The following is a 26878-nucleotide window of genomic DNA, read 5'->3' on the forward strand; positions in this document are numbered from 1 at the left end:
AAATATTCAGTCTCTACGGAAGCACCATGTGAATCATCTTCCTGAAACTGTCAGGTATCCTTCGTGGGGAGGGGGGTAAAAAAGGGAAAAAGCTGATTTAAATAATTATGCCATGTGAATGAACAGTGATTTATTTTAACAAGGAGACATAGTGGCTTTGCTGTTAATTCAGTAAGTTGACCCAAACCAAGTCACCAGCAAACAGAGCATGACTGTCACCATTGTTTCAAAGACAGTGGAATGGCAGCTCAGAGAAGCAAAAGCTGAAGAGAAGACACGATGAAGTCGGAAGGTTTAGCAGAAGGTTTAGCAGACTGCTGATGAAAGTAACTACATTGGAACTAGACACTCAACCCCCCCTATCTCTGCACAGTCCTTTTCCAAGTGTATCTCTCAGAGCAAAGAGTTCAACTGGGGGGAAAGAAAAAAACAAACCAAAACCCAAAATACACTTCCCTGCAAAAGCTAATGGACAGCTCTACTGCTTTTTACAGTTAAGTTCCCCCTGTTTAAAGTTATTCCATTAGTGGAGCACTGGAATATGATGCAGAGCCAATATTTTGTAGACTGAGAGCTCTGGGCAGTGAAAAGCACCATTATTATCCTCATCTCATAGAGGACAAAATCAAGAAATTATAACCCCAAAGCAACAAAATGTATTTAGATTCTTGGGAACATGAGGCGTCCAAATATGCATTAAGAAATTAATGTTTAGTTGGATTTGGGCCTTTGAGTCTTGCCCAAGACTGTGTTATAGATCACAGCACCTAAATCTACCAATCCTAAGGCTGGATTATCTTGCATTGCTTTTGGCCTTTTTCTTATGGTCACCGTGACATTTAAGTATTATATAATATTAAATTATCTGTAATAGATACGCTATCTTGCCATGTTCTTTTTGTTTGCACCTCTAGGCAGTAGAAGAAATGAGAGCATTTCTCTCCAAGGTTGGTTTTCTTCTGAGGTGTGACATGCAATTCTGAAGGTTAAGCACACGTGAGACTTGCTGAAGATTCTCATCTGTCAGCTCTCCCCTGTTCCTCCTTCTCCTCAGCCCTGTTAGCACCAGAAGGTACAGATACCTTGTGTTCCATGATGGGCTCTCTCCCTTATATGCCTAGGACTTGCACCTGTTCTGCTTGCCCAGTGGAAAGAGCCGATGAATTGAATTTCCACCAGGAGAAAAAAGGCCACTGTGCTTGCAGGGTCTCCTGGGTATTTGTTGGTGGTGTTGACAAAAATATTTCAAATTTTCACATTATTAGAGAGAAAATGCATGTGGCTGCAAGCACACAGGCATCTTCTCTTAGTGAATTTGTTGTCAAGTTCCCTCTTGAAAGTAAAAAAAACAACTCCTCCCAGCTTCTTCAGAGTAAAGGCTGAGTAGTTGGTATGGGCAATACTTGCCCAAAGAAACCGGGCCCTGCTGTTGTTACACTCTTATCCTAATACCACTATTAACATAAAAACATAGGCTGGCTGTCCTCATTTGTAAGTTTCTAATTCCCCTTTCAAGGGAAACAAGCAATAAATGCCCCCTTTCTGCCTCCTCCCTGCTGGTTTATTTCCACCTCACCAACTGCTTCTAGCTAACACTTGGGAAGGTAAAGTCCCACATCTGCTCTCTCATTTCTTACAAATACTCAATAGAAAAGAGATTAAATGGTTTGTTTGGACATTTCAAGGATTCTCAAGCTTATTAGAGAAGAAAAAGATCTCTGTACAATTGTATGCACATGTTCAAAATAAGCTAGTTCCTCATCTTTTTATGTAGGACATCTCACTTCTGGTCTGTCCACAGTTCATGTAAAATAAACTTCCTATTAGGAATGCAATTTTCTAGCTCAAATAACTCATCATTCTCAACTAAGAATAAAGCGATCCACGTGCTTTGGCACCTTCTTTGAAGACTCACATTATGGCCAGGTGTCACACTAAAATGTGAAAGCCACCAACCTGGACTGAGGGCATTAAGGGTCAATGGAGAATCAGTGCCCAGAGTTTCCATTTATACTCTGCAACAGAGGAGTCTCCATCTCATGCTGGTTTTGGTGACACCTGACCCTGGGAAGACAGTGTCTTCCAACTCTTTCCTGTCAGAGCTTCTCACAGGTGGTGCCAGCTACAGCCATGGCAGCTGGACCAAGGCAGATCACACACAGGCTGCTGCAAGTATCTGAGAAGAAAGTGTCTCTCTCATACAGTGCTTTCCCAGAGGAGAAGAGGATAAGACATCCCCAGGTAAGCATCCTATCACTTGCTCTGTTCTGGTGCATGAGGATGTCTATTCTCTGCAGCTGCTAGCAGAGAAAGAACTAAGCAGCCTGTGAAATCTGAGGAGGGCAATCCCTCCTTTCTCAGCTCCCTTGGCCAAGAAGGACCAGAGGCCACATGCAACTCTTCACTCCTCCCCTTCTGCATTCTTGAGGCAAAGGATTTTTCCAATCTTTCTTTTCCATCCTCATTAAAAGAGAATCATGACTTCCGAGGAAAGCCATGCTGTCTGAATTCAATTCACTGACTGCTGCAATCCAGTTTGCATGTGTGAACCCAGGTCTGCAGGATCTCTGAAGAAAGAGTTGATATCTTTGATGTAACTCCACAGGCAGAAGACTTAAATCGTGCTGATTGTCAGAAGAGGAAGTGGAGGACCTTGCTCACACAAAAAAGCAGACAGCATGGCAAGGATCGCAGCTCTACTTCCAGTAGGTCAGGCACAACTGGAAGGGGAACCATCAAGTCTCAGTGACGACACCCGCCTCCATTTTTTTTTTCAACAGCAATAGGGACTGGATGACCCAGATTCACCTTCCTTCCCCAGATGATGAAGACAAATCAAGACAGAACAAATTGGATACAAAAAGGCATTGTAATATACTACATTTAATTTATTAAAGTGTGAGGGCAAATAAGATTTAAAAAGAGTAATAACTGTTGTTTTGGGGTTTTTCCCCCCCAAAGGGTAATTACATCTATAAGAAACTAAACCAAACCCCTCCACAGTCCAATTACATCTTACAAGTAGCACTCAGCCACTGAAATTTATACGACTGCTGCTAAAAGGTAATTTGAAGACGCATTTTTAGTTTATTCAATGTCAGATATATTGACAGCAAAATAGTTTTATTATTACCACTGATCTGTGAGCAACTGCATGCTCAAGTCTGTAACACAAGCTTAACACTCAAGATCAGAGTAGAGGCAACAAAACTGCCCTTTTCAGAACACCATATATTAGTTTTAAGGTTTTGAAGTTAATGTGACTGTGGCCCCACCTATCTCCCCCAGTGTAAGTTCCTAAAGAGTTTAGAACATGTCTAAATATTTTCCACTGTAAGGACTTTTTCCTGACATGTATTTTATTATATAAAAATGAATGTGTTATGACACAGAACAGAAAAAACAGTGAGAACATACAGCAGGTTAAAAAAAATTAAGCCATGATTAGAAACACACACACGATATGTACAATAACAAGCTACAAAAAAACAAGAGAAAAAGAAAAGCAGCAAGAGCAAAAGCCTGTTTTATATGGAAATCCAGAAGGCTAGAACACAGCAATTTCCAGGGACACACAGGTAAGTTTTGAGAGAAGACATGAGAGCCTGGTAAGACCGAAGGTCCTACCTAAATTAAGCTCTGCATGAGACTTCTCGAGAAGACCGAACAGCACAAGGACATAGGGAGCAACCGTCACCCAGGGGAAGGAGTTCACGACTGCAAAAAGCACCTAGGCAGGTGCCTTACTCAATATAGAGTAACTGGTTAGAGAGTTAATGCTAAGAGCAACAGTACCATGATCCTCACAAAAAAAACTAAGGCAGCCACCTTGTATCTAATAAAATCATAGACAAAAAAAGAATGGCATAATTATATATTTCAAAATTCTTCAATAAATACAAAGACAACCAGAAAGTAACAGAGAATTAACCCTGCTCATGTCAAAAACATGAAGGACAGAGAATAGCTACAATGAATTTTAGCCTCCCTTTCTCTTCCTTTGCTACTTTGAGGTACACAGATAACCGTTTTCTCAGTCACTTTCTCGGAAGAGATATGTTAAACTCTTTACAATGGTTAAGATTATTTTGCCAAATAGTTCTGATATAAAATGAATGGAAACCAGGAGCATCTACAAATCTTCTTGGATAAAAAAAGCGCTACTTACATTGTGGAATTTTTTTCTCTTCATTCCTCAGACCAGAAAAAGAACACTTTTCTTAACAACTCATAAGAAATGAGGTGTGACATGTGCATGTATCACATTTACTGAAATTGCAGAATTATTCTGTATTATTGTCTATAACACAGTGAACATTCTTTTCAAACATAGTAAAACAATTATGAAGTAAAAATAGTTTAAAATCCCTTTGTTACTGTGACTTTTGCCAATCAAAAGGCAGTACTATAACTTGAAACCAATAATTGAGTCAATTTTTCATTCTCCTCTTTGCATTAAGCTGAATATAAGCACTGGAAAAAGACTTCAGATGGTCATGTTACATAGACAACAAACATCTACACCTTGTCTCACACCTCCCTGAACTGCTACCATTCCTCTACACGGGTCTTCTGGAAAAAGACACTTAGAAGCAGCAAAGTAGTGGATGCACTATTTCCATGCAATCTGCTTAAGCCTGTATATTAAAGAGCCTACTGTAGGGAAAAATCAAAAGACAGAAAGGAAAGCAAAAAGACAGAAAGGAAGGCTTGGCTGATTTATCTTCTTGCTTTAAAATTATAACCAGAAAGTGTTAAAAGATTACTTTAATTAGGTTTTTCTTCATACTCTCTCATCCTTCCAACCTCAGTTCTATCATGCATATTATAGTCCAAATTGGCTGCGTTTTCCACTTGAAATGACAACGCAGAATGCCAACTCAGTTAAAGCTCTGTTTGGCTTTGTTAGTTGCTTGAAAAGGCAGTCATCTCTTTTCTCTATTTCTTTTAATATGTTGCAAAGTTTTGGGCGTTTAGATTTTCCATCCCAATGTGGAAGGCAGAAGAAGGCAGAGAACAGTGTATTATTTATTGTGAGAAGGCTTTACGCAACAACTGAGACAGGGAGGACTACAAAAATAGCTGTTATTAATTCCTGGTATCTTGCATCTTAAGAAAAGGTAAAACGTAGCCGCCATATATATATATATATAGACTTGACAGAGCAAGTTTATATTTTATGAACTCAGATTACAAAGACCATATATGTGCAGATACCCATTTAAAATCAGAACTGTTTAAAAAATGAAACAAATCAAGTTGTTTCACAATAGGTCTTTTTTCTTACAAAAAAAATTTAAAAATCTAGTGCTTCTCATTAGGAAGGACTGTAAAGGTAGCAGATCTATCTGATCAAGACTAAAGCCAAAACCTGTTAAACTCTACAGTTTATACCATCTCATAGTGTTAAGAAAAAATCTGAATGCTTTAATGTATTTATTTGTTTGAAAAAATCTCAGCGTAGATATTAAATAGAATTCTGCAAATTTTTAGATATGTGCAAGGAATTCACTTGAAAAATATTCTCAGGTAAACCTCAGATGCTGGATTATTTTGGTCTGTAGAAGACAATACTGCCTGACAATGAATTACTTGCTTGTGTGCCATGAGTAAGCTACATCCAAGCTGATTTGGAGAAATGCTCCAGAGAACATTATATAGCTTTTTCTGCCAGAAGAAAGACCAGAAAAGTCTTGGCACCAGGAGAATGAACACAATAGTGAGACAATTCATGGATAAATCCTTGCAAAGACCATAAAACAATCCTCAGTGGTGGAAGTTACTTTGCACCATAGAGAAGCACTTGTGGTCTGGGGACACAGCCTTCTATGTTCTTAAGACACCTCCATTAAGAGTGATGTACGCAATGGTAGAAATATAAACAGACATAGCAGTGAAAAACTATTTTAAGAAGTCTGGTAAGATAGACTGAAAATTTTCAGCTATCAAAACTGCAGTCATATAGCTTCTGTTTATGTTGTCCATACAACGGAAATTAGATATTTAGCATTGTTCTGTGAATATAAACACTATTAAACATGGTAGCTTTCTTGAGACAAACACTCTGTCGCTGTTTTCCCCACTACATCATGGCTACCTACCTTCCGGTACCTTTTGCTATCAGCACACTTAAGGGGTGAAGAAAAGGATCTCTCTCAAAGAACAACCTTGTTTCATCCAGAGAGCTAAAAGCAGCGTTCCTGGAACATTTCCTTCTGGGCACTCTTTATCCACACAAAGGGGAAAAAAACAAAAAGCCACCCTTCACCATATATTACAGCAAGCAATTTAATGATCTGAGGAAAGAAAAAAGCAGCAACTTTCACAGACTACACTCACTGTCCGTGGTAAATCGTCATTTTCAAGGCACCAGATGCGCAATAAAGGAGACAGGGTAAAGGAAACAAAAAAACATTTGGTTATTTCTTGCCGGGTGAGTATCAAAAAAAGCTGTGCAATTTGCAGAAGTTATTTATCAAGTAGAATAGTTACTCCAAGACATAGTATCTACCACCTACCTTGTAGAAGGGCTCCATTTCTCTTGAAAAAGGTGCTTCCTGGCCAAATGGGTGGACCTGATGTGCTAAAGGGAATAAGAAAGAAGTGTAAAGAAAATCACAGTTGCATTGTAAGTTGCAATTATAAGTTACTATTTGCATGAATTCTGTTTTGTTCTTAAAGCTAATATACCACGACACTTTTGCCTTCAAGCAAGGGTCTAAAATTTCCTGTTAAAAATAGGTTAATTTGATTCAAGATTGACATTCTCTTCACAAGGAAAAACCTCCTCAGCAGAGCACACACCCACACTCTCTTGGAGGAAGGCAGAAAAAAGCAACTAGAAATAAATAATAAAAAACATCAAATCAATGTCAAAATTATTTACTGAATTCTCAGTACAGCAAAATATATGGCCTTTCCCAAAGATACTTTGCTAAAAACTGAAATGTTTTATGGCTTTCACTCAGCCGTGACAACACGCTGTCCCACGCTAATGTGTCTGCCCAGGACAGCCCTGGCCAGACACCAGGCAGTCCCTGTGCTTCACCCACCGAACCCCCTCACATGCATAGGTCCCCTCATGGCACCAGAAAACACAGCTCAACACACTGTCCTCCAGCACCAGCACTGACAAATCTTGGCCTTTGCGGTGCGCTCGGTGACCACAGCGGCTCCTGTGAGACCCTGTCAGGGCAGTGACCATGGGGGCAGCTGGGTGTCACTGCCTGCCTGAACCAAGGCCCTGCCCTGAACTCACACAGGGCCAGGTCCCTCTTCTGCTTCACCTCCTGCTCATGCAGAGGCATCCCGAAGGTGATGGCCTCCAAGAAGCCTCTCCTATGACAACTGCAGCTGAAAGCAACAATATTTCAAACACAGGAGAGGGAAGAGGAGTGAACACTGGCAGGATCATTTGAACCTTGTTTCCTTCAATGCGTTGGAGCAGCCCCACAGTGCAGGGGGCAACAGACTGTGAAGCACCTGCTCCAACAACCTGTGATGCTGGCAAGCTGGAGAAGAGGGGATGCTGTGAGGAAGCTGCTCTGCAGCAGCCGCCTGCCACCACCTCTCCCAGTGAGAGGACCGAGGTGAGGTGACCCTGCTCCTGCCCTGGCTGCGGAAGAGGGCAGGGCCAAGTTTTTATTCTACACCTCCCGCATCATCGCTGCAGGCATGGTCTGGGAGGAAAAGCTGGGCGCCCCACCAGAAGTGCACCATTTTGCCTCCATGGTGGTAATGTGTTGGGATCAGCCTCTGAGGACCCGGGCCCTACCACCATAATTCGTCCCCCTCCTGTTTTCTCTGGAACACAGTTACGAGACATGGTGATGAAAAAAGTGGCAAAAACGTGAATCCACAGTAGTGCTGAACAGACAGTGCTGGCATGGAGGCTGCCAGGGAGGAAGGAGTGGTGGGGGAGTGACCCCAACCCAGCTGAGCCCATAGAGTGGAGCCAAAAGGAGCCCAGCCAAACCAAGCCCAAAGGAGCACAGCGGAACGGCTGGAAACCGGCAGCAACCCTGGGACTGACCTCCAGCACATCAGAGCGGTAGAAATGGCAGCACAGACTGCCGCAACTGCAAGGAACTGAACCCAGTGGAGCAGCAGCACAACCCGACTCGGATGACCTAGCTTATGGGAGGTTTGCTTCTCACTGTTTTTAGTTGGTTTGGGCTGGGTGGCAGAAAACGCTATCCGCAGGAGCCCCCTCACCATCTTGCTGGTGTTCTCAATTACCACAGGAACACACAGGAATGATCACCATATAGCCTTTGTCTGGGGAAGCCACATGGACCTACAGCATAGGTGGAACATCTACCATCTTGTTTTTGTTTATGGTAGTGAATACCTTTAAATAGCTTCTCTCTTTGTAAACCTTGGGAATAAATATTGTTGTTGTTATTGTGCACTTCTTATTCTATTGCTTTTTGCTTTCAGTAAATTGTTACCTCAACCCATAGTCTCTGCTCTTGTCCATCCCTTACCGGAAGAGGTGAAGGAAGGGAATTGGTTTATTTGGAGTCTAATTTGCTGCTGGTGTTACAAACCAACACACACTTCTCCCAACAGTGCCGCTGACTGCAGTCCAGGTGCACCCCTACTTCCCCTATAGCACAGCTCATCCTCTCCATGGCTGTCTGCAGGTTGTGCTGCCCAGAGAAGGAATGTCACCACCACTTCCACTCCTGCTGTGTGGGCAATCCTCAACAGGAGACGCTACCTGTAGGATTTCGCTGATGGGATCCGAGGGCTCAGGCACAGTGAGTATTTTAAAACCACAGTACCTGGGGGAAGTAACAATTTGTTACAGCATTGTCAAGACACATAGTAGGGACAGGCTGCCACAGAGTCTTTCCTGTGGTCAGGAAACGGGTTTCAAAATCCTCTACAGCTTGAAGACAATCATAGGTGTTTTAATATTCTAAGCTTTTACTGAAATCAGCATCGTGAAACTACACTACCAATATATAAATATTTGCCCTATGCCCAAATTCAGGCACAATTTATAAGCAAGGGACTAAATGTCCTTCAATAAGATAGCTGTAAGGCACTCTGCCTTTTTAAGGAGATAATCCTTCCTCTATGGATGCAAAGCATGAACCAAGCCCCACATTCCATTTCTACTCAAAGCTACTCTTGCCTCCTCTTGAGTTGACGACTGCTACACAAAATGCAACAAAATGAAAACAGGTGCTGTCTATTACATTGACAGCATTAGCAAAGTTCTGATAAAATGCCATATAGAAAAAAACCCATTGCTTCCACAATTACTCTGCAGATAGTCTTGTGCTAATAAATAAAAAATTAACCATGTTAAAATAAGGACCATATATAGATCCAAAGCAATTACATGAGTAGTAAAAACCTTCAATACTCCTGAACAAAATGGGGAATTGAGACAGAGAGGGAGAGAGAGGAAACAAAATGAACAAAAAGAAGTTAAGTAGGTCTACATTCTAAGTGCTGAAGAGCATGGGGCATACACTTGTCTGAACACACGCTCACTTCATAGTGCTTAATGCAACCAATTGTTTGCATTCCTTATAGTAAGCACCTGCTCTTCAGTGTAGCTCCTCAACTCATAGGAAGGTCAAGAGCTTTTGAGGGTATTCACACTCCAGTAGGATTCACTCCTGTAACATATGTTACAGTGCATCAGGGTCCTGCACAATCTCTGGAACAGGACCCGTCAGGCTACAAATGGAAAGCCATAGCACAGTCTTGATACTGTAGAGATTTGCCAATCAGAAACCACAGTATAGCAACTATACACCTTTCAAAAGCCCAAGAGAAAAAAAAAAAAGTGAAATTCTGAAATGACACTGATGACACTGCAAAAGAAATTCACTCCCAGGCTGTCCTAAGTGGGTGGAAGAGGGTTAAAGAAAGGAGTGGGAAAAGCATATATATTTGAATAGACAAAATGTCTCCACTAGAGAAACAGAGCCATAGTGATTTATCTTATTTTCCAATTTGAAAAAAAGGCCCAGGGCTCTCATAAAAATCTCCACCTGATTCAGCACAAACAAACATGAACTGAGAAAATTAACTGTGTCTTCCCAGGGAAGGAAGTTGAAGAATTAAAGCATGTAAATAATGTACTGCAGTGACTGTCAAGCCTTTCGAAACAACAAACTTCTGTGTTTGCAGGGCTTTGCTGAAGTTTAGCTATGTCTGATCTGTGTTAGATAAATTTTTTTTCTGTCCCCAAACTTTTCCATGTGAAGTCTCAGAGGGTATTAATTATTAAAACATATTTCAAGTTGACAAATCACAGGGTTGAACTATCTCTCACTTTAAAGTGTTCAGAAGCTGCTTCATATCTGTTCCAGATTAAGAAACCATTCGAAGAAGTTCATTCTTCTAAAGGCCATCAATAAAAACCCAAAACATTTGATCTATCCCAGACATTTTTTAAACAAATTGTTTCTTCAGTGTAGCCTGTAAGTTATGAGAGAAGAATGGCTGGTTCTCCTACAGAAGTAACAGTATATTCTGCATTTAGGCAAAATAAAAATGCATAATCTGGGTTTATTATTTTCTTTTGTAATCAATACCTGATATAAAATTACCATTTATGCCATTAGCATTCTTGATGGAAGAGTTCTTCCCCAACTAAACACATTGACTGAAGTAATATCTCTTGGAAGAAAAGAAGTAAATAGTTTGAACTCTTATCTCACTGTGAAGAAACTTGGGGCCTAATACATTTTTGTTATGCACACGTTTGGTCTGGCCTAACTCTGAGAAGCAGATGAGCACAGGGCATTTGCAGGGGTGGGTGGAAGATGGACCTTGATCAACCATAGCAAGCTGATATTTCAAGCAAACATCTTGAAAGAACAATTTGTATAGTTTATGAATTAGACAACACATGAAACGTCAACAGTTACCTGCCAAGGAGCATTGGTTTGATTTTCAGAAAATACTATTGTTTGAAGCATACCCTCAGCCAACAGGGTATCCAGGCTGCAACAGTGTTTGTAGCAAATCCATAAAACAGGATCCAGGGGTAGAAGCTCAGACGCATCCAGTACACAATCCACCTCTCTCCAAAGCATAGTCACTGGCACTGTGGCATCTGTGCACCAGCACAGGGAGTAAATGAAGTATTCACAGCCTGCTGAACCTGTATCTCAGAGAACTGATGGGGGATGGTGTTTAACCCCGAAGGAACTGGGAGCCACCTCTGATCAAAGCCCACCTTTCCCATGAATGTGCTAGCAATTTTTAATGGCAAGTGGGACTTGATTTCCACTCAAAGCAAGCAATGAACTGTTCTTTCTCTGAAGACACAACCAGCAGGAAACTTTGTTGTACCACTGGGCCCCACGCATGGGAAGCTTCTTGACTGCAGGGATTTTTCTGAGGAAAGGCTTTTCCATAGGAAAATGTTGCTTTGTTGAAATCTAAAACATTCTACAGGAATGTGTTGATTTGAACAGTTTCTGATGGAAACCATGCCAATATGAAGGCTGTCCAGCCAGTGAGGGTTCATGGCAGCTGGCCAGTCCAACCTGGAGCTCCCAGGGCATACAGAAGCAACAATGTGTGTTAGCCCCCCAATCAATTATTTCTATCAAAACGTATGGCGGGCATTTATAAAAATCTTGAAAAGAAACTTTAAAAAGGAAACATAAATCCTTTGTCTTCTGGAATTCACATTAGAGCAAGGAGACTGCAGTCTTAAAGCCAAGCACTAAAAAAAGCCAGAGTAAGAATTCTCTTGCACAGTTGCAGTATTTCACAACTATGCCAAAAGCTCTCACAGGCCTCTTTGTCAGAGAGGCTTGATTAATAGATTTAAAAAGCCCAAACAACTAAAAATTCAAACCAAATTCAATTGTGTGGGACTACACACCACAATTAAGGGATTATGAAAACACAGAAGCCAGGCAATAAATACAGGCCAATGACTATGTTACCAAATATGTCCACAGAGTGATGGTAAAGCAGGAAGACACAGAAAGGGAGAAAAGCAAATGTACAAGACAACACCAGCCCCTGAACGCAAATTTCAAAGGCCTTTGAAGCTGGGACTTACTAGCCCAATGAAGGACAGCTCAGTGGAGAGGAAGGGAAACTGCTTCACACACACAGCTTAGCCCACCATGGCTAAGAGGAGACAGAATCAGCTGCTGGGGCATGGCTGATGCCAAAGTACATCCTGGCTCTCAGGAAAGCCTAGACTACAGGGCAGGACAGGTCAATAAAGGACAGAAATATGAACAGCGTCAGCTGTAAGCTAACAAGCTGTTGCACACAAAATACCCAACACAGCCTGGAGTAAGCAAACAGCTGCTAGACCACAAACAGGCAGCAAGGAAACAAAGGACGTCCTCTCCAACCCTTACTAGTGGCAAAAATGATGGGAACAGAAAAGATGATTGACTGAAGTGCCTCTACATCCAGCTCGACCCAATACACTGCAACCACCTCCCTTTGCCCTGGGAGTTATCAGGACATATCAGAAGAAATGCCAGTTATGAGGACAGCTATGCAACTGAAAATTCCTGGGAACAGAGGCTGCTGCTGCTAGGTGAAGGGAGAGAAGGCACTGCTGTACCCATGCTGTAAGTATTCCGTTACCAACCATCCACAGTGCAAAATGCTTCTCTGCCAAGTCTCACCGACACCCCTGACAAAGAGGGAACTGAAGGAAATCTCAAGGACACCAAACCTAGAAGCAACAAACCATTTTGTCAAAGAGCAACCAAAGAAGCATCTTGCAGGCATAGAAACCCACTTTGAAAAGTTTCTGAGAAGCAACTAAATCACAGTAAGTCTTATGTTCAAGTTGCTGATAACAATAGCTGTAGATGCCTTATCTAGATGGAGCCCATTAAACCCTGTATGTAGATGCAGCAGGGAATGATGCTCTTGACAAGCACATTCAGCTCTGGATGCCAGCAGGGTGCAGACTGCTACTCTAAGGTATATAAATGGTTGTCCAACTAAGGAAGACTTCAGTTTTTACCATTACTTGAGAAGTAAATTTAGGATGGTGCTGTAACCAAGGAAAAAAGCTAAAGTATGTTTTTGTGGGAACACCGCATTCCTTGATGCTGGAAGATGAATAGTACTTCCTTACGGCAATCATCCTGCGTAAGGCATGGGAAATGCTCCCAGCTACAGAGGTGAGCAGCCTTCTTGGCTCCTGTGCTGAACAAACATGGTCTGCAGAGCTGCTGTTGAATGGCCCAGGAGGAGGTCAACCACACTGCCATGAGCTTGCAGAGTGAACAAAAGACAGACAGCAGCTCCTTCTGACTGGTGACTCTTCCAACACTTGTCAGCTCTCCACTGCTTGCACCGCAGACCTCACATCCTTCCACTGTTGCATCAGCTTCCTTTTCTACACTCTTATTTTAATGCCATTACTGCATGGGGGTGAACAACACTACTGCACTGCAAAGAGGGTCTAATTCTTTCTGTCTTCATAGTTGTTTTAATGAATTGATCACTGTCATTATACATTTTGAGCAATACAGAAGTATTTATTTACTGCTGGACCTGTAATACTTGTGTTTTGCTACTGAGGAAAAGAAAAAGTCTAATCCTTGCCAGCAGCTAGCTGGCAGTTAATATCACAATTAACAATCACCCAGCAACAAAACAAGCAAGCTTCCTCTCCAAGTAAAGTGAAAAAACCTCTACTAACCCAGGCCAATGACAATACACTTTAAAAAAATCTTGAAGGCTGGTGTTCAGGTATTTCCTGACTTCAATGAAAACTGATTACTTTAGAGATTTTAAATATATAAACCCATTACTCCATCTCCTCAGATTTTCCATAACTGACAAAACATTATTGTTAAAGAGTTTTGTGAATTCACAATACAGATTTTTAATTTATGACTGCTAATCTAATATTCTGGCAATCCTTCTCTTTTCTCTGCAATTCCCTCTTTTACTGTCTCTTGGTATCTCTCACTTACTGCAACATGTGAGATTGAGACTTTAAGCTCCTAGATGGAGTCTTTCCTGGTTTCTCTAGGGTGTCTAACACATTTTCAAGTGAAAAATAAAATTTTGATCCCTTGCGCACTCTAAAGAAGTTTTCTATATGACACAACTGCCAAAAGAAATACATCTAAATTTCTTTAAAGACTAAAGAAAAGTTACTCATGAAAGCCACTCACGAACAAAATGCCTGAAAACAAAATTTAATGCTTTTTGAAGGATCAAGTGAAAAGTTGGTCAAATCTTTACATTCTCCAAATAGCCAAAGTCATTCTCCTGGCACGGTCTTCACTTAAAATAAGTAATTAACCAAGAACATGGCAGGGGGGTGGGGGGGGGGGAAGGCGTGGAAGGGGAGCAGGGGGAAGAAAAGTTAAAAAAAAACTTCTCACATTTCCAGAAGCAGGGATAAAAATGGTAATTCCTAATTTCAAGAAAAACATGGTCATGTGTCCTTTGGAGCCAATCAATGACTTTGCTGTGGTGCTCAAAAGGCCCCTCTCACTGCTAAGTGTGATGTATGAAGCCTTCTCATCCCATCTGTGAGACTCTGTAGCCTTCAGCCAGAATGCTGGTCTTTGCTGAGAGCTGAATATGATTTATTTATGGACAACAACACAGAGTTTGTTTAAATAAATTAAAAGATCATAATTTCTAGAGAGTTGTTGTTTCAAGAGAGATGACTATTTGAGGTACACCAGCCTGATAGTGCAAAATGAAAATCTTTCATTAATCTGTGTTTAAATATTTTAAGATGCATTTTGTGAACACAAGATAATTCTATCTTGAATAGAACAGCCGAACACTGCAACAGGAGAATGTCCAGACATATTTGAAAATTCATGGTGAGGAAACCGTCCTATGTTACTTTTAATTAAAAAAAAATTGTCTCCATTGGGAATTGGGAGAGGCTGTCTATCAGCCTCCAGGTCTAATTCTGCCTCTACCACTGAAATCACAGTGACTCCAGGCCAAGTAATTTCATCCTTTCTGTCTGAATTTTATTTTTCTTCTTTTGTCCTAAAAACAGGCTTACTGACACAGACTACATATCTCTGGAAGGAATAAAGAATAGTTAAGTAACAACACAATAGGTGGGGGAATAGTCCTTTAAGTGCATGTAGTTAAGGAGGTACCAACACAGCTCACTTCTAGAGCATAGTTGTTATTTGTTCCCGCTTCCCTTGTTTTGAAGTAAGGAAAAATACAAGGTTACTTCACATGCTAAAGTGCTCTGTTTCTCCTTATTTGACAACTGCTATTAAATAGTTCCTAGGCTATCTATCGCTGGATGAATAACTGGTCAGGCAGGGGAAACTTCAGAGTTACCTAAACTTGCTCCTGTGCTACAGAGCGTGCCTGTGCCAGTTCAAGCAGGAACCACAAGTCAGTGCTCTGAAGCCCAGATGAATAGAATATTCCATTTACAGACAGCCACTAGCCTCTGAGACTACAGAGGATTGTGGCCTCTTTTGGGCTACAGCAGCATCAAACACTGACCTGGCCAGCAGGGAGAAGTTTGATTCTCTTCTATTCTACAAAATCAGAAAAGAAGCACTTAAGTTTTCTGCTTCCATTTGCTGCAGAACAAGTGATGGGAAACAAGAGGTTCAGTTCTGGTTTGGTTTTACTTGCTTAATAGTGCACTGGAAGAAAAGAAATTCTTTATTCTCAGGTTCTGGAAAACAAATGAATCCTAGAAATTGTCTATACCTAAGGCCCACCTTCACTTTAAACTTAATGTTTAATGCTCTAATAATTAATACTGCAGTACAGACAAGGCTCTAGAGAACATCCACACTGACCACCTGAGCAACTGAACTGCAGTGAAACTGCAGAGCTATTAACCAGGCACAACACTGTAATGTTCTTCTAAAAGAAGGATTCTCCCAAATCTAAACTGATTAATTTTTTTAAAAGCTTAAGGTCACACAATTGACTTCTGTTATTCTAGTCCTGAATTCTCCATTTATTATCTTGTAGAATTTCAAACAGCTTTGCTGATAGACCTGCCTGGATTTCAGAAATATTTCCTTCATGAGGCTCCTACTTGCATCTCTAACCATGGCTTAACCATGGCCTGTCAGTCAGCTGGACTTGAGAGTGATGATATGCACACCTCTGCTGGAACAGCTCATCACCCATTCCTGAGAACACGCCACTTGTTCATTTTAAAGACACCAATGTACCTTGAACATGCACAAAGTTATAAACATGTGCATATGCAAACGGGCAAATCTGACCTCAAATGAAACAGAAATAGATGGGGAAAAGGGGGGGGGGGTGAGGCCTTGAAGTTGTGTGTGTGTGTTTATGTGTGTCCTCCACCAACTGCTTTTATGTTGCTTGTTTATCTGGAATGGTGTGATTCCCCATTTCACCAATGTAAGTACTAACGGAACTTAAAACTAAGCATGACCTGCAGGCTGCTGCCAGTATGAGCTCCCCCTCCACCACTTGCTCAAAGCCAGGGCGCTTACCAGCTGAAATTTTCCATACTTGGTCTTTCTCATTAATCTTGAATGAATGTGGTTCAGATGATGCAAAACTAATCTGGCTTCTGGAATTACAGCAGCAGAGGACAAACAAACATTTAACCTCTCCCCTGGAACATTTAACCTCTCCCAGAGGCTAAGGGTATTTTTCCCTGGGAAGCTTAATGTGCTTATAGGATCTGCAAAACTGCTCCAGAGGAGGCCGCAGAGATTTGTACTCACTGGGCCATATACCAAAGTGTTTGATGCACATGTCAGAAAGTTATGTAAAAGCAGAAAATATGATGATGATGACGACAACAGCATCAAAACAGAAGTCAAGTATTCACATATTTGAAAAGCCTCAATTACATATTTTATCATATCAATTCTACCTCTTCATGCATATCTATTACATGAGTCCTGCATTCAATGGTCATGCTCTTGTCCCCAGAAGATCTGAGCCTGAGGACCCTACTGCACAGCAAGCAAGGTGCTCAAAAGATAAATGACAGATAGTTTGTGGATGCTACCACCAACACAAAAGTTTAATGCATAAATAACATGCTATCCTTAGAGATACATTTTTAGAAATAAACTGCTAAGACATAAAAAATTTAGTATCAAAATGTGTCAGTTTTCACTCATTCATATTCCTAAGATTATTCCTTTTGAAGAACTGAGAGCTAGAGTTTAGGAATGGGGGAGAGACATACCAGTACACACATAAAAAACCCTACAGCATCCAACAACAGGCTGCTTCACCCCAGGGTCTGGGTCTACAGATGCAACAAAAAAGACAAAAGAAAACATAGCATTTTTTGCATTCAGAAGCATTGTAGAGACACCACCTATATCAACTCTCCCACCCACAGAGCTGTAAAGATATCATTTCCATTCACAGAAAGGAAAACATACACACAGAAGTAACAACGTATCTCCAAAAACACCCAGTAAACAGTGGCAGAGCAGGACCATCCCCCTCACACTCCTCTCAGCTCCTGCTGACAACCCAGAGCCCATACTGCTGTTTTCAGGGCTCCTCATCACTGACTCACACTAGCTGCACCTACAATAGCTCAGCTTTTCTCCTAAAGGTATCCCAAATGTTTCGGGTTGACTGCAGAGGAAATTAAAAGCTGAATTCTAATATGACCTCCACTTTACAATAAATTTAAAGCAAATGGCACAAGTTTGACCAAATTCTATTCTATCAGCTCAATCCAGTCAGGAGAAGATGAAAATTTTCCACTTATTCTTGAGAACTCTTCAACTCAACAAGGCCTCAAATTCAAGGGGCAGAGCAGATGAGACCTCACAGATACTTACACTGCAAAAGTCCCTTCCCACTCTACAGCCTCTGACAAAATGAAGAATCCCACTGAACTGTGGTTAGGAAGTGTGTGTGATTTGGACTTCCCTGCTCTCCAGAACAAGAGTGATCCTAGTTAATTTTACAGGAGCAATAACCATAGCACCCAAGTTCCAGTACCTTCTACTTAAAATTTTCAAAGCAGAGCTATGAAATAAAGGACTTCATACATTCAGCACACCTAACTGTAGACAAATACTCAGAGGACTTAATTTTGACTAATTTTAGCCACTTTCATTTAACAGAAAAATAAAACTCCCACCTGTAATGGAAAATAAAATTCAGTGTGCATCTTTATCCCTAATCCTTTACCTCTATGAACAGCTGTTCAGCCTGTTGAGAATACTAACATTGTGCTTAATAATGTTCTAATAATCCTCTCAAGTTACAGTATTATCTACATGAATGAAGGAACTCAGTGAGGAAAAGAAAAGCTGACCTTCACAGAATTTATAGCAAGAACTCTCTCTTCTACCTTTAGGCCAGTGATTTCTCGTATGACTGATGAAGTTGTATTGCTAAAAAGGACACTACTTCTACCAAAATTGTCTTAAAACATTGTCATTTCAACAAATCTCAGCTTCCCCGGAGGAATCCATGATGTGGTCTGTTTCCCTCTGTTTGCTCCTTCTCCTCAGCTGTTTGTGCAGAAGTTGGATAGACTTAGTTAAGACAAGGCTTTAACTGCTCTTCACTTGGGGATTTGTAATAGAAAGCAGAGGTGTAGGAATAAAGGATATATGAAGGTGAAGCTTTACAATTGCTTTTGCAATGAGATACTTGTTTCTACATCTCTGCTTTATCTACTGTGATTCCATGTTTTGAAGGTTGAAAAAAAACATTATGAATGTGAAAAAAAGTCACAAAAAGTCACAAATATCAGAGTTTTCTTTTTCCATGAATCTTTACAGCAGTTTGTTTGCAACCTTGTGCCAAAACACAAAACCACAGAGGGAGAGTCTAGGCCATCTACTCTTTCTTGGTAAAGCCCAAGAAAGTTACGGAATAAACCCAAATATGGCAGTTCAGCAATCCTCAGTGTCCCTCCCTGAACAGCTCTGGTTTAGCAGCCAGTGGAGGAAACCACAAGTTCTCAACAAACCAAGAGGTTCTGGGAGGTCCATCAGCTGGTGGGCAACTCCAAAACCAGAGGTATTTCACTAACGAAGAGCACAATCTTTGCAGGCACCAAAAGAACCCGCTAAGGATGGGCATGGTTACCTACCAGATACTGTATAATTCTCCTTTCAGTTGAATTGGTATCTGCTGTGCAGTTGCAAAATACCCTTAATTAATATTAACTAGCAAAAATATGCTCAAGAATGTATATGCACTGTTTCTCCATGTAATTAATCCCTGGACTAAAGCTGTTCCTTGGATCACCTCAAGTACAGAAAATCAGTGAGCTAGATTACAGGAAACAATCACTTATGGTACACTGGTGTTTAGAAAGAGACAGTGACACCCTGACACCCCCAGACAGCATTTGAGCCCTCTAAAGCAGCAAATCACAGAAAGTATTGAACTATGCTTTTCAAACATCAGGTGACGCAAGCTCGTTCATTCTAGTGAAATGATACTGATCAGTCATAAAATGAATGGGACACAATCTTTTAAACATTCAAACGGCAATTAAATTTATAAAGTAGCCATTTGCTACAACCAATTAAGCAGAAATATTTTCTTCACGTGTCAGTGTAAATTCTGACAAACTGGGGAAGGGAAAAATGGAACAAATTACTTTGCCAAACCACTCCAGTTAATTCTCATGTTGGTGGTTTCATTGATAGCTAAGCCTTTTTTATAACGTCGTGTGCAGAACATCACTGAATTTTCCAGCCAACACACAAAGGGCTAATAGTAAATACGCATGAACTGGAAAGCAGCAAGCTCAGCCATTTGCAGGACTGAACCATCCAGACAGCTGCCTCTGCTACATGCAGCCAATACACCTGCGCTTCTCAGTTCAACTGGAACACACTCAGCCAACAACTCATCTTTAGAAATCTCTGCACCTAAATTTTAAAATCACAGAGAAACATGGCTCGAAGCAAAGCAGCCTTGGATGCCTTCAGAAGAAATTGCTGTCATCTCACTCCATTCCTAACCCTTCTGAAACCATTTTTCTGTCCTACTCCTAAGAGGACCTGCCACTCTGTTGTCATTACCAATCCCTGTTTATAAACGATCTCCTCCTCCACACTAGCTCCTCAGCTGAACCTGGTTTTGGGTTTTATTATTGTCTTTATTCTATTTCAGAAATTTTATGGCTCATTTGTACAGCCCTTAGCATCTCAGCATGGGATAACTTCACAAGTAAAGTCTTACTAAAGCTATTTACACAAATCCTACGGACTGGACAAGGGCCTGTGTTTCTTGATCAGCTTCTGTGGAAACTCAGCTCACAGGGTTTGTCTCTCAGTCTCTTTCCCTCTTTTCTTGGAGGGACTCTAGACTAAGTTGTGAAGGCTAGAAAGCAGCAAGTTAGACTCATATAATGCAAGAGAAGTATAATGGAATAAAAACAAAATGGACAAAAATTTAGCATTTAACAAGGGCTTTGGATACTAAGATACTTGGTTATAAACAAGTCCAAAGATTACAACTCAGCTCAAAGAAACATATGCAGAATGCACTATTTTAATGGCTTTGCCTAGAGATGAAGGGTCCCTTTATTCTGGATCCTAGAAAGGTTATTGTTATTCTCTGTGTGTTCCCCAGACAACCCAGTCTTGCCCATTATTCTGGTTATAGTAGCCTGAGTGGCAAGATGATGCTTGCTAACCTCTCAGTGCCACACTGGAAAACAGCTTTAAGTAAGCATTGAACTTAGAGATCTTTTCAAACCTTAATGATTCTATTATTTGCCTATGAAAGCAGTTTTAACAAAGGCTTATGTGAAATGCAGAAGGGAAATCAAGAGCATGGCAGAACTCATAACACCTTCATGATGAGAGACTTCCCTAAACTTGTGGGCACATCAAACTGAAAGCAAAGGTTTCAAGCCTGCCTGTATAGGTGTTTCATACTAAGAAGTTCCACTGAAAAAGTAAAGAAAGAAAAAAGCTGGTAATACCTAACAGCTGTGTGATCCCTATCCAACTACTGACTCTAAGTCACCCCAAGAGAAACAGCTTCCCTCTTGGGAATGGCAGGAGTGCCACTATTTCACGCAGTCTTACATGAATAGACTGCATCAAAACATTTCCTATTAAGTTCACAATGTCTGTAATTCTTCTTAGTAATTCTCTCTTTTACAATTCTCCTTCTGAGGGAGACGAAGAGGGAAGACCTCTCTTTCAGCCGTCTCCAAGCAAGCTCCAGTCTCCAGTCCCAGACCATTACGGTGTTACATGAGTGTGTATTGTGGTCTCTTCAACAGGGCAGCAAGGCTTAGTGCCTGCTTCCCTCTCCAAGAGAACGATGTTCACCACTATGGCACTGACCGGAGACGGTGCTTTTAATTGAAGTAGGAACTGCCTGATCTGCATCTTTAAGCAGGCCAGCAAACAAAAACTGGCACCGAAATTCATCTGTAGGATGGGTCGTGAAAGGGTGACTCCAGTGCCAGTTTCATAGTAACCACCAGGAAAAAAGTTCCCCCAAAGGAAAAGAGGGAGTTCAGTTTCCCTCCTTTTCTTGGCTTCCCTTTTAAAGAATACAAATAAGCTTCCTGAAAAACAACAGGCCTTTTGATGAGGCAATAGTTTTCCTCCATGTTTTTGTTTGTTTGTTGAAAACACTTGAATTTCACAGGAAGCAGTAACAAATGCAACCGGGGATCAACTTAGTTAAAGAACCTTAAAAATCAACAGGACACACATCTCTTGCTTCAGACACTAAACTGGATTGTCTCACTGGCTCGAGCAAAACTGCTGAATTATTTCCCTAACAAAAGAAAGGCGCTTTTAGGTCCTATAATCTCATTTCAAATCCTTTTACCCACTCCCTTCTCTTTTTGGCCTTGAAATTGCAATCCTCTTTCAAGACTAATCTCGGGACTAATTGGTGCCAGCACTCCAGTTTCCCTCACCATTTTTTCCCCTCCCTACCGCATTGTTCAGGTGCCGAAAAGGACAGCAGGCCAGGGTTCAGTGCCCCTATAATGAGTCTGTTCCTACAGAGTAACTGTTAATAATTAGCAGGAAGCATTTTGTCTTTAAATTGCACAGCATGAGCAGCACGATTTCACAGAGCCAGAGAATTGCTTCACTGTTGCTCATGAAGCTCCCCAAGTTTGTGGGTGATGTGCAGGCTGGAGGGCAGTGTGCACAGCGCCAAGCCTGGGCCAAGCCTCCCAGCCAGGCACGCAGGGTGGTGCAGGCAGTGCCAGCCCCTCCAGAGCTCCCCAGGGCAGGAAGGAGGGAAACGAGGAGCACCCTGCACACGTTACCTGCAGCAGCTGCCAAGGAATGTGTCAAAGTGATGGGACTGAGATGGTGTGGTTAAAGGACAGTCTGTGTTTAAGAAATATTCCAGAATACAATTCCCTGAGGAATAACAAGCAAAGAGGAGATTTAAGAAAGCCTGCTACTTTTCAGCTCATGACTGTATTTGCAGGTAGTGCCAAAAAGGAACAATTGCTTCTCTTACCAAGGGAATAGCAGGGTTGACCGTTTTCCATTTTCTGACATTTTCTCAGACTTGGAAGCAAAATTAGTTTTTCTGTATTTGGAAACTTCAATCTAGGAAGTGCATTAAAACAAAACCATAAAAAAGCTGTTTCCAATGGATGTTCATTTCCAACAAGCTTAAGGGTAACCTTGAGTTTTGATTCAGGCAAAATAAGCCAAAAGCTTCAGAAGTTTTCAAAGCTTCAGAAGTTTTCTTTGGTTTTTACATCACCAAGTGTACACACTAAGTTTTGACACTTTGATATTGTATAGTGCCTTCTACTGTCCTGAAGCTGAAGGGCAACACAAGAAACTCCATCTGAGATACACACTGCTTCTATTGTGCCCCCCACCAGTGCTCTGGAGTTTAACCACAACTGGGACTAAATCCACACTCCTATTCACTACTGTCTTCAGACATCTGCAAGGACATACATTATGGAGACCGGATTAGCATCAAAAAAGGAAAATGATACAACTTGCTTCACTCTCCTAAAAGATGAACACTTCTTGTGGAGCATCAGTGAGAGACAAGCTGTCAGGTGTTAAGACTCCAGCAGAAGCCAGCACGTAAGACACTCAAGTCTCACTAGATTTAGGGAATCTACCATTACTGCGAAGAGGCAACACCAAAGATACGTGTGTAGAAAGGAATGCTCAGCCAGCATCTCACTACTACTGGAGAAAAAAGCAGTCTATTGCAGCAAGAACCTTCGAGAACGGTGTGGGTACATAACTGTTACACAGTAAGAACACGTCATTTATCTCCGGTCACAGAAATTGATAGCAAGTATGAGCACAGAGCTAAAACTACTGATGATTTTTCTTTGTTTGCACCACAGCTTGAGATCAGGTGGTGTCTCAGTGGCTCAGTTAAGATGGGTAGTAAGTTAGAGGTAGTAAGTTAATTCTGCACATATTACTGTCCTCGGAATGCTAGGTTCTCCTGCCATACTAAAGCCATCCACAATGCAACACCTTGCTGAGTAATTCATGTTATAGATCAGCTGGAATAAAGACATTTAAACTTTCCATTTCTTGAAAATGCCGTTTGAAAAGTGCTCAGGATCCATCACTTATTTCTGTTCGCCTTTGTGTCACAAATTTCAGACTAAGGGCTTTCCTCAGGTCATCCAACTCAGCTTTCTGCCAGCAGAAAACTCTTTCCCTACAGTCAGTTTTCTAGAATTTTATTGAGTCTGCTTTTCAGCACTCTACCAGATGGATTTCAGACAATTTCCTCTAAAAGACTAATTCAGTCTAATCAGTTGATTATTTGCACCTGGTCAGCGACCAAGGAAAGGTAAGCCAGGGTCTGTGTATTTGTCTCCTTCTCACAGACTATTAAAATGGGAAGTTTTCCATCCTAGTGTCAAAATCTGTTCACAACAGCAATGCAACAGCAGCAGAGAGACAGAAATCAAGCAACTGTGTCTACAGAGCAATATTATTAACTTGTTTGTGGCATCAAAGCAATCTCCCTTTTCTATACTGCAGCTTGAAACCTGGTAATCAGAAGACAGCAAGTGAAGACCAGTTTCTGTTGCCAGTCCCCTTGCCTCAGGTCAGAGTCCCTGGGTAGCGTTTGTCTGCTTCAGCGCGGTCCAAATTGCCTGTGCCAGCCCAGGCTGCTACACTGCTACTGCATTAGAACATCAGGCTGAAAGATGCAGCAGAATGCTGAGCTGTGCCATGCAAATGACCATTGCTCACCAAGCTTGTGAACACCAAGGAATCATGAAGTTGAGGTAAAGCATTTTTTTCCCCAAATATTGCTTCACCTGGCACTGGAATACTTTTCTATAGCATTTAAGTGACTTGAAAAAACAAGGTTTGCAAGTCAAGAAACCTTTAAGGCAGATTTTTAGCACACACACCCACCAGATTATAACTGAGTCAATACTAAGCACGATGATGCCTCCATGCTCTTCTGGAGAGAAACTCTGCTTTGGGAGCCAGGTGTACCATAAATTTACTAGCACAGCACTGTGCCATCACAGTCAGATTATGGCTCAATAATGTGCTTTCACTGGTAGCAATGCTTCAGGAAAGCCCTCGTCCTTGACAAGCCCCAATATCTTAAAAAAACCACAACAAATCACCAGGAACACGCTTACAGCACAACTACACAAGTGTCTTCACCAGCACAACTAAGAGGACAGTTTGCTATTGTACAAGGGCAGCAAGAACATCTCAAAATGAGTTTGCAAAGAAAAAACAAAGAAAACACACCAAAAACCCCACAACAAACCTCCAAATCAAAGCCCAAAAGCAACCCTCTACTGAACAACCACATGATACTGCTCCGAGGGTCCTCAAGAGTCCAAAGAGCTTGTTAAAAGTTTCCTCTATCAGTTTGGGGGGGATTAACTGATCAGACAGCAACCGTAAGTAGGGTTTTTAACTACAGTGTCTGAAAGTGCCACCCACAGAGTGCCAGCTACTCTTCTAAGGCACATCTCATATCTCTCATATCCACTGCAGCGAACCAAGGACGGCAAATGGGCACAGAAATAGGCAAAAATTACCTTTTTGGTTTTTGGGGTTCTTTTGGGCTGTGCCACTCAACACAAACTAAACTCCTACAGCTCTTGTTCCATATAATTACTATAGAGTTCATCAATACAAATTGCCCCGTTTTCAATATACTTAATAACCAAAAGATCTACATCGCTTTAGCAATATAGTTGACTGTGGCTCTTAAACTATCATGGAATAAATGTGTCTGTATAAAGCCTTCCTTTTACATTGTATTATACTTGCAAGTTGCAAAATAAAAGCTGGCTACTCCAGAAGCTTTGTTTGTTATTAATTCCCTTAAGTTTAGAAAATTATTTCATTCTAATTAATTGTTTTATTTATTTTTTTAATCTCATGAGAAAAAATGGTTGTCTTCATCTTTCATATGCAAAACAGCTCAAGAGAGAACAATTTTTTATATAGAGAAGGAACTCCAATTAATAGAGATCTTAAATACTTGGGGAGCTGTTATGAATTTTGCCATTGATCAGACAGCTGCCTGAAAAAAAAAAGCGCCTTTTCAGGAAAGTTACATAATTAAAAATATCCCAATTCCTTTTTGTTTGTATATTTTTCTCCATCTGCTTATCCAGATTAAATATAAAAATTAATGAAAACCAAATGATGTCAAATTTGCTAAAATTACATTTCTCTTTCATATACTTTTACTGGAACCTGCATCCTGCACTGCCATCAGTTATGATTTCCCAATGCTCCATGGACATTTGAAAGCATCGTTACATTTTTAATAACCCAACCTTCAGTATCTGCGCTACTATGCAATTCATTTTTCCAAATTCCATATATTCTGTCTTAAAAACCACCACCCTCATCACCATCACACTAGACTAAACCACAGAATTATACACACTTCTAAACACTGAAGGGGAAGTGTCAAAAAAAATCTGTTCTGAGCACCTTAGCTTTTCAAACTAACCTTAGGAAGTTCTCCACCAAGCCTGTAACCACTGTTTGAACAGAATTTCTTTTGGAAGGATATATAATGCAATTGTGATAAAAATAGTTACAGAATAAAAAGCAGTGAGAGGCGTAGAGCTCTGCAATATTTATATCACCCAGGCAGACAACACAGAGAACCCAAGTGAGGTTAAAAACTGCAGCACAGAGAACAACTGACAACAGCAGTCAGGTGTAAGGGGCCATAAGAAACAAATGCAAAAACCCACAAGCTGTATAAAATTGGACACTACTACCTTCAAAAGTGGGAAGAATAATAAATTACAGTTATTCCACTTTTACAAATAAAGTCCATGTAGTCCTAATTCTAACACCAAAAATATGTCATACAAGCTAATGAAAGGAAAATTGAACAAGTGCACACATGCTGCAGCAAGCCAAGAAAGAAATACATTTACAATTGTATTAGCAAGACCCACTGGCTGTGCTACCTTGGATGCTTTAAGAGCAGAGCAATAAAAAATTACCAGACATAACTGCACCATACATATGAGCTGACAGAGTGAGTACTGGCAATTAACAGGAGGGGATTGCCAACAAAGCAGAAATGAGTCAGGATGAAAAGAAAGGAAAGATTATAAAGCTCTGATCCACACTCCTATCTGAGCTGGCCAATCTCTTCAGTCATTTGCCTTTCACAAAGGAATAAAGGATCTTAAAGCATGGAGGTGGAAACTATGCTCCCTTGTAAACAGATACACAGGTGTATGTGACAATCCAAACAACTTCACCCTACAGACAGTCCTGGGCTACAGCCCTACACATGCTCCCCACTTCTTGTATCCCCAAGTTATTCATCAACAAAATGAACTTCCCTAACATGTTTGCTGGTCAGACTGCCTGCACAAACCCACTTCAGACTAGTTGTCTGTCATAGGTTAGCAAGCATAGTCCCAGAAGGGATATCCTTGCTAAGGGGTGCTTACAGCTTCCTCTGGGACCTGATAGAACCTATC

The 26878-nt window shown here is 41.0% G+C and overlaps 1 protein-coding gene across 9 annotated transcripts in view; it reads right to left on the bottom strand.

The window, feature by feature from the left end:
* Positions 1–26878, bottom strand: part of FOXN3 (forkhead box N3) — a 220598-nt gene that overhangs the window by 76940 nt on the left and 116780 nt on the right. For all 9 annotated transcript variants that reach the window (XM_069018057.1, XM_069018055.1, XM_069018058.1 and 6 more), the window contains one exon: positions 6519–6583. In XM_069018057.1, coding sequence (XP_068874158.1) covers positions 6519–6583 — 65 coding nt within the window. The remainder of the gene's footprint in view (positions 1–6518; positions 6584–26878) is intronic.

This window comes from Aphelocoma coerulescens, chromosome 5, assembly GCF_041296385.1.
Source record: "Aphelocoma coerulescens isolate FSJ_1873_10779 chromosome 5, UR_Acoe_1.0, whole genome shotgun sequence".
Lineage (NCBI taxonomy): Eukaryota > Metazoa > Chordata > Aves > Passeriformes > Corvidae > Aphelocoma > Aphelocoma coerulescens.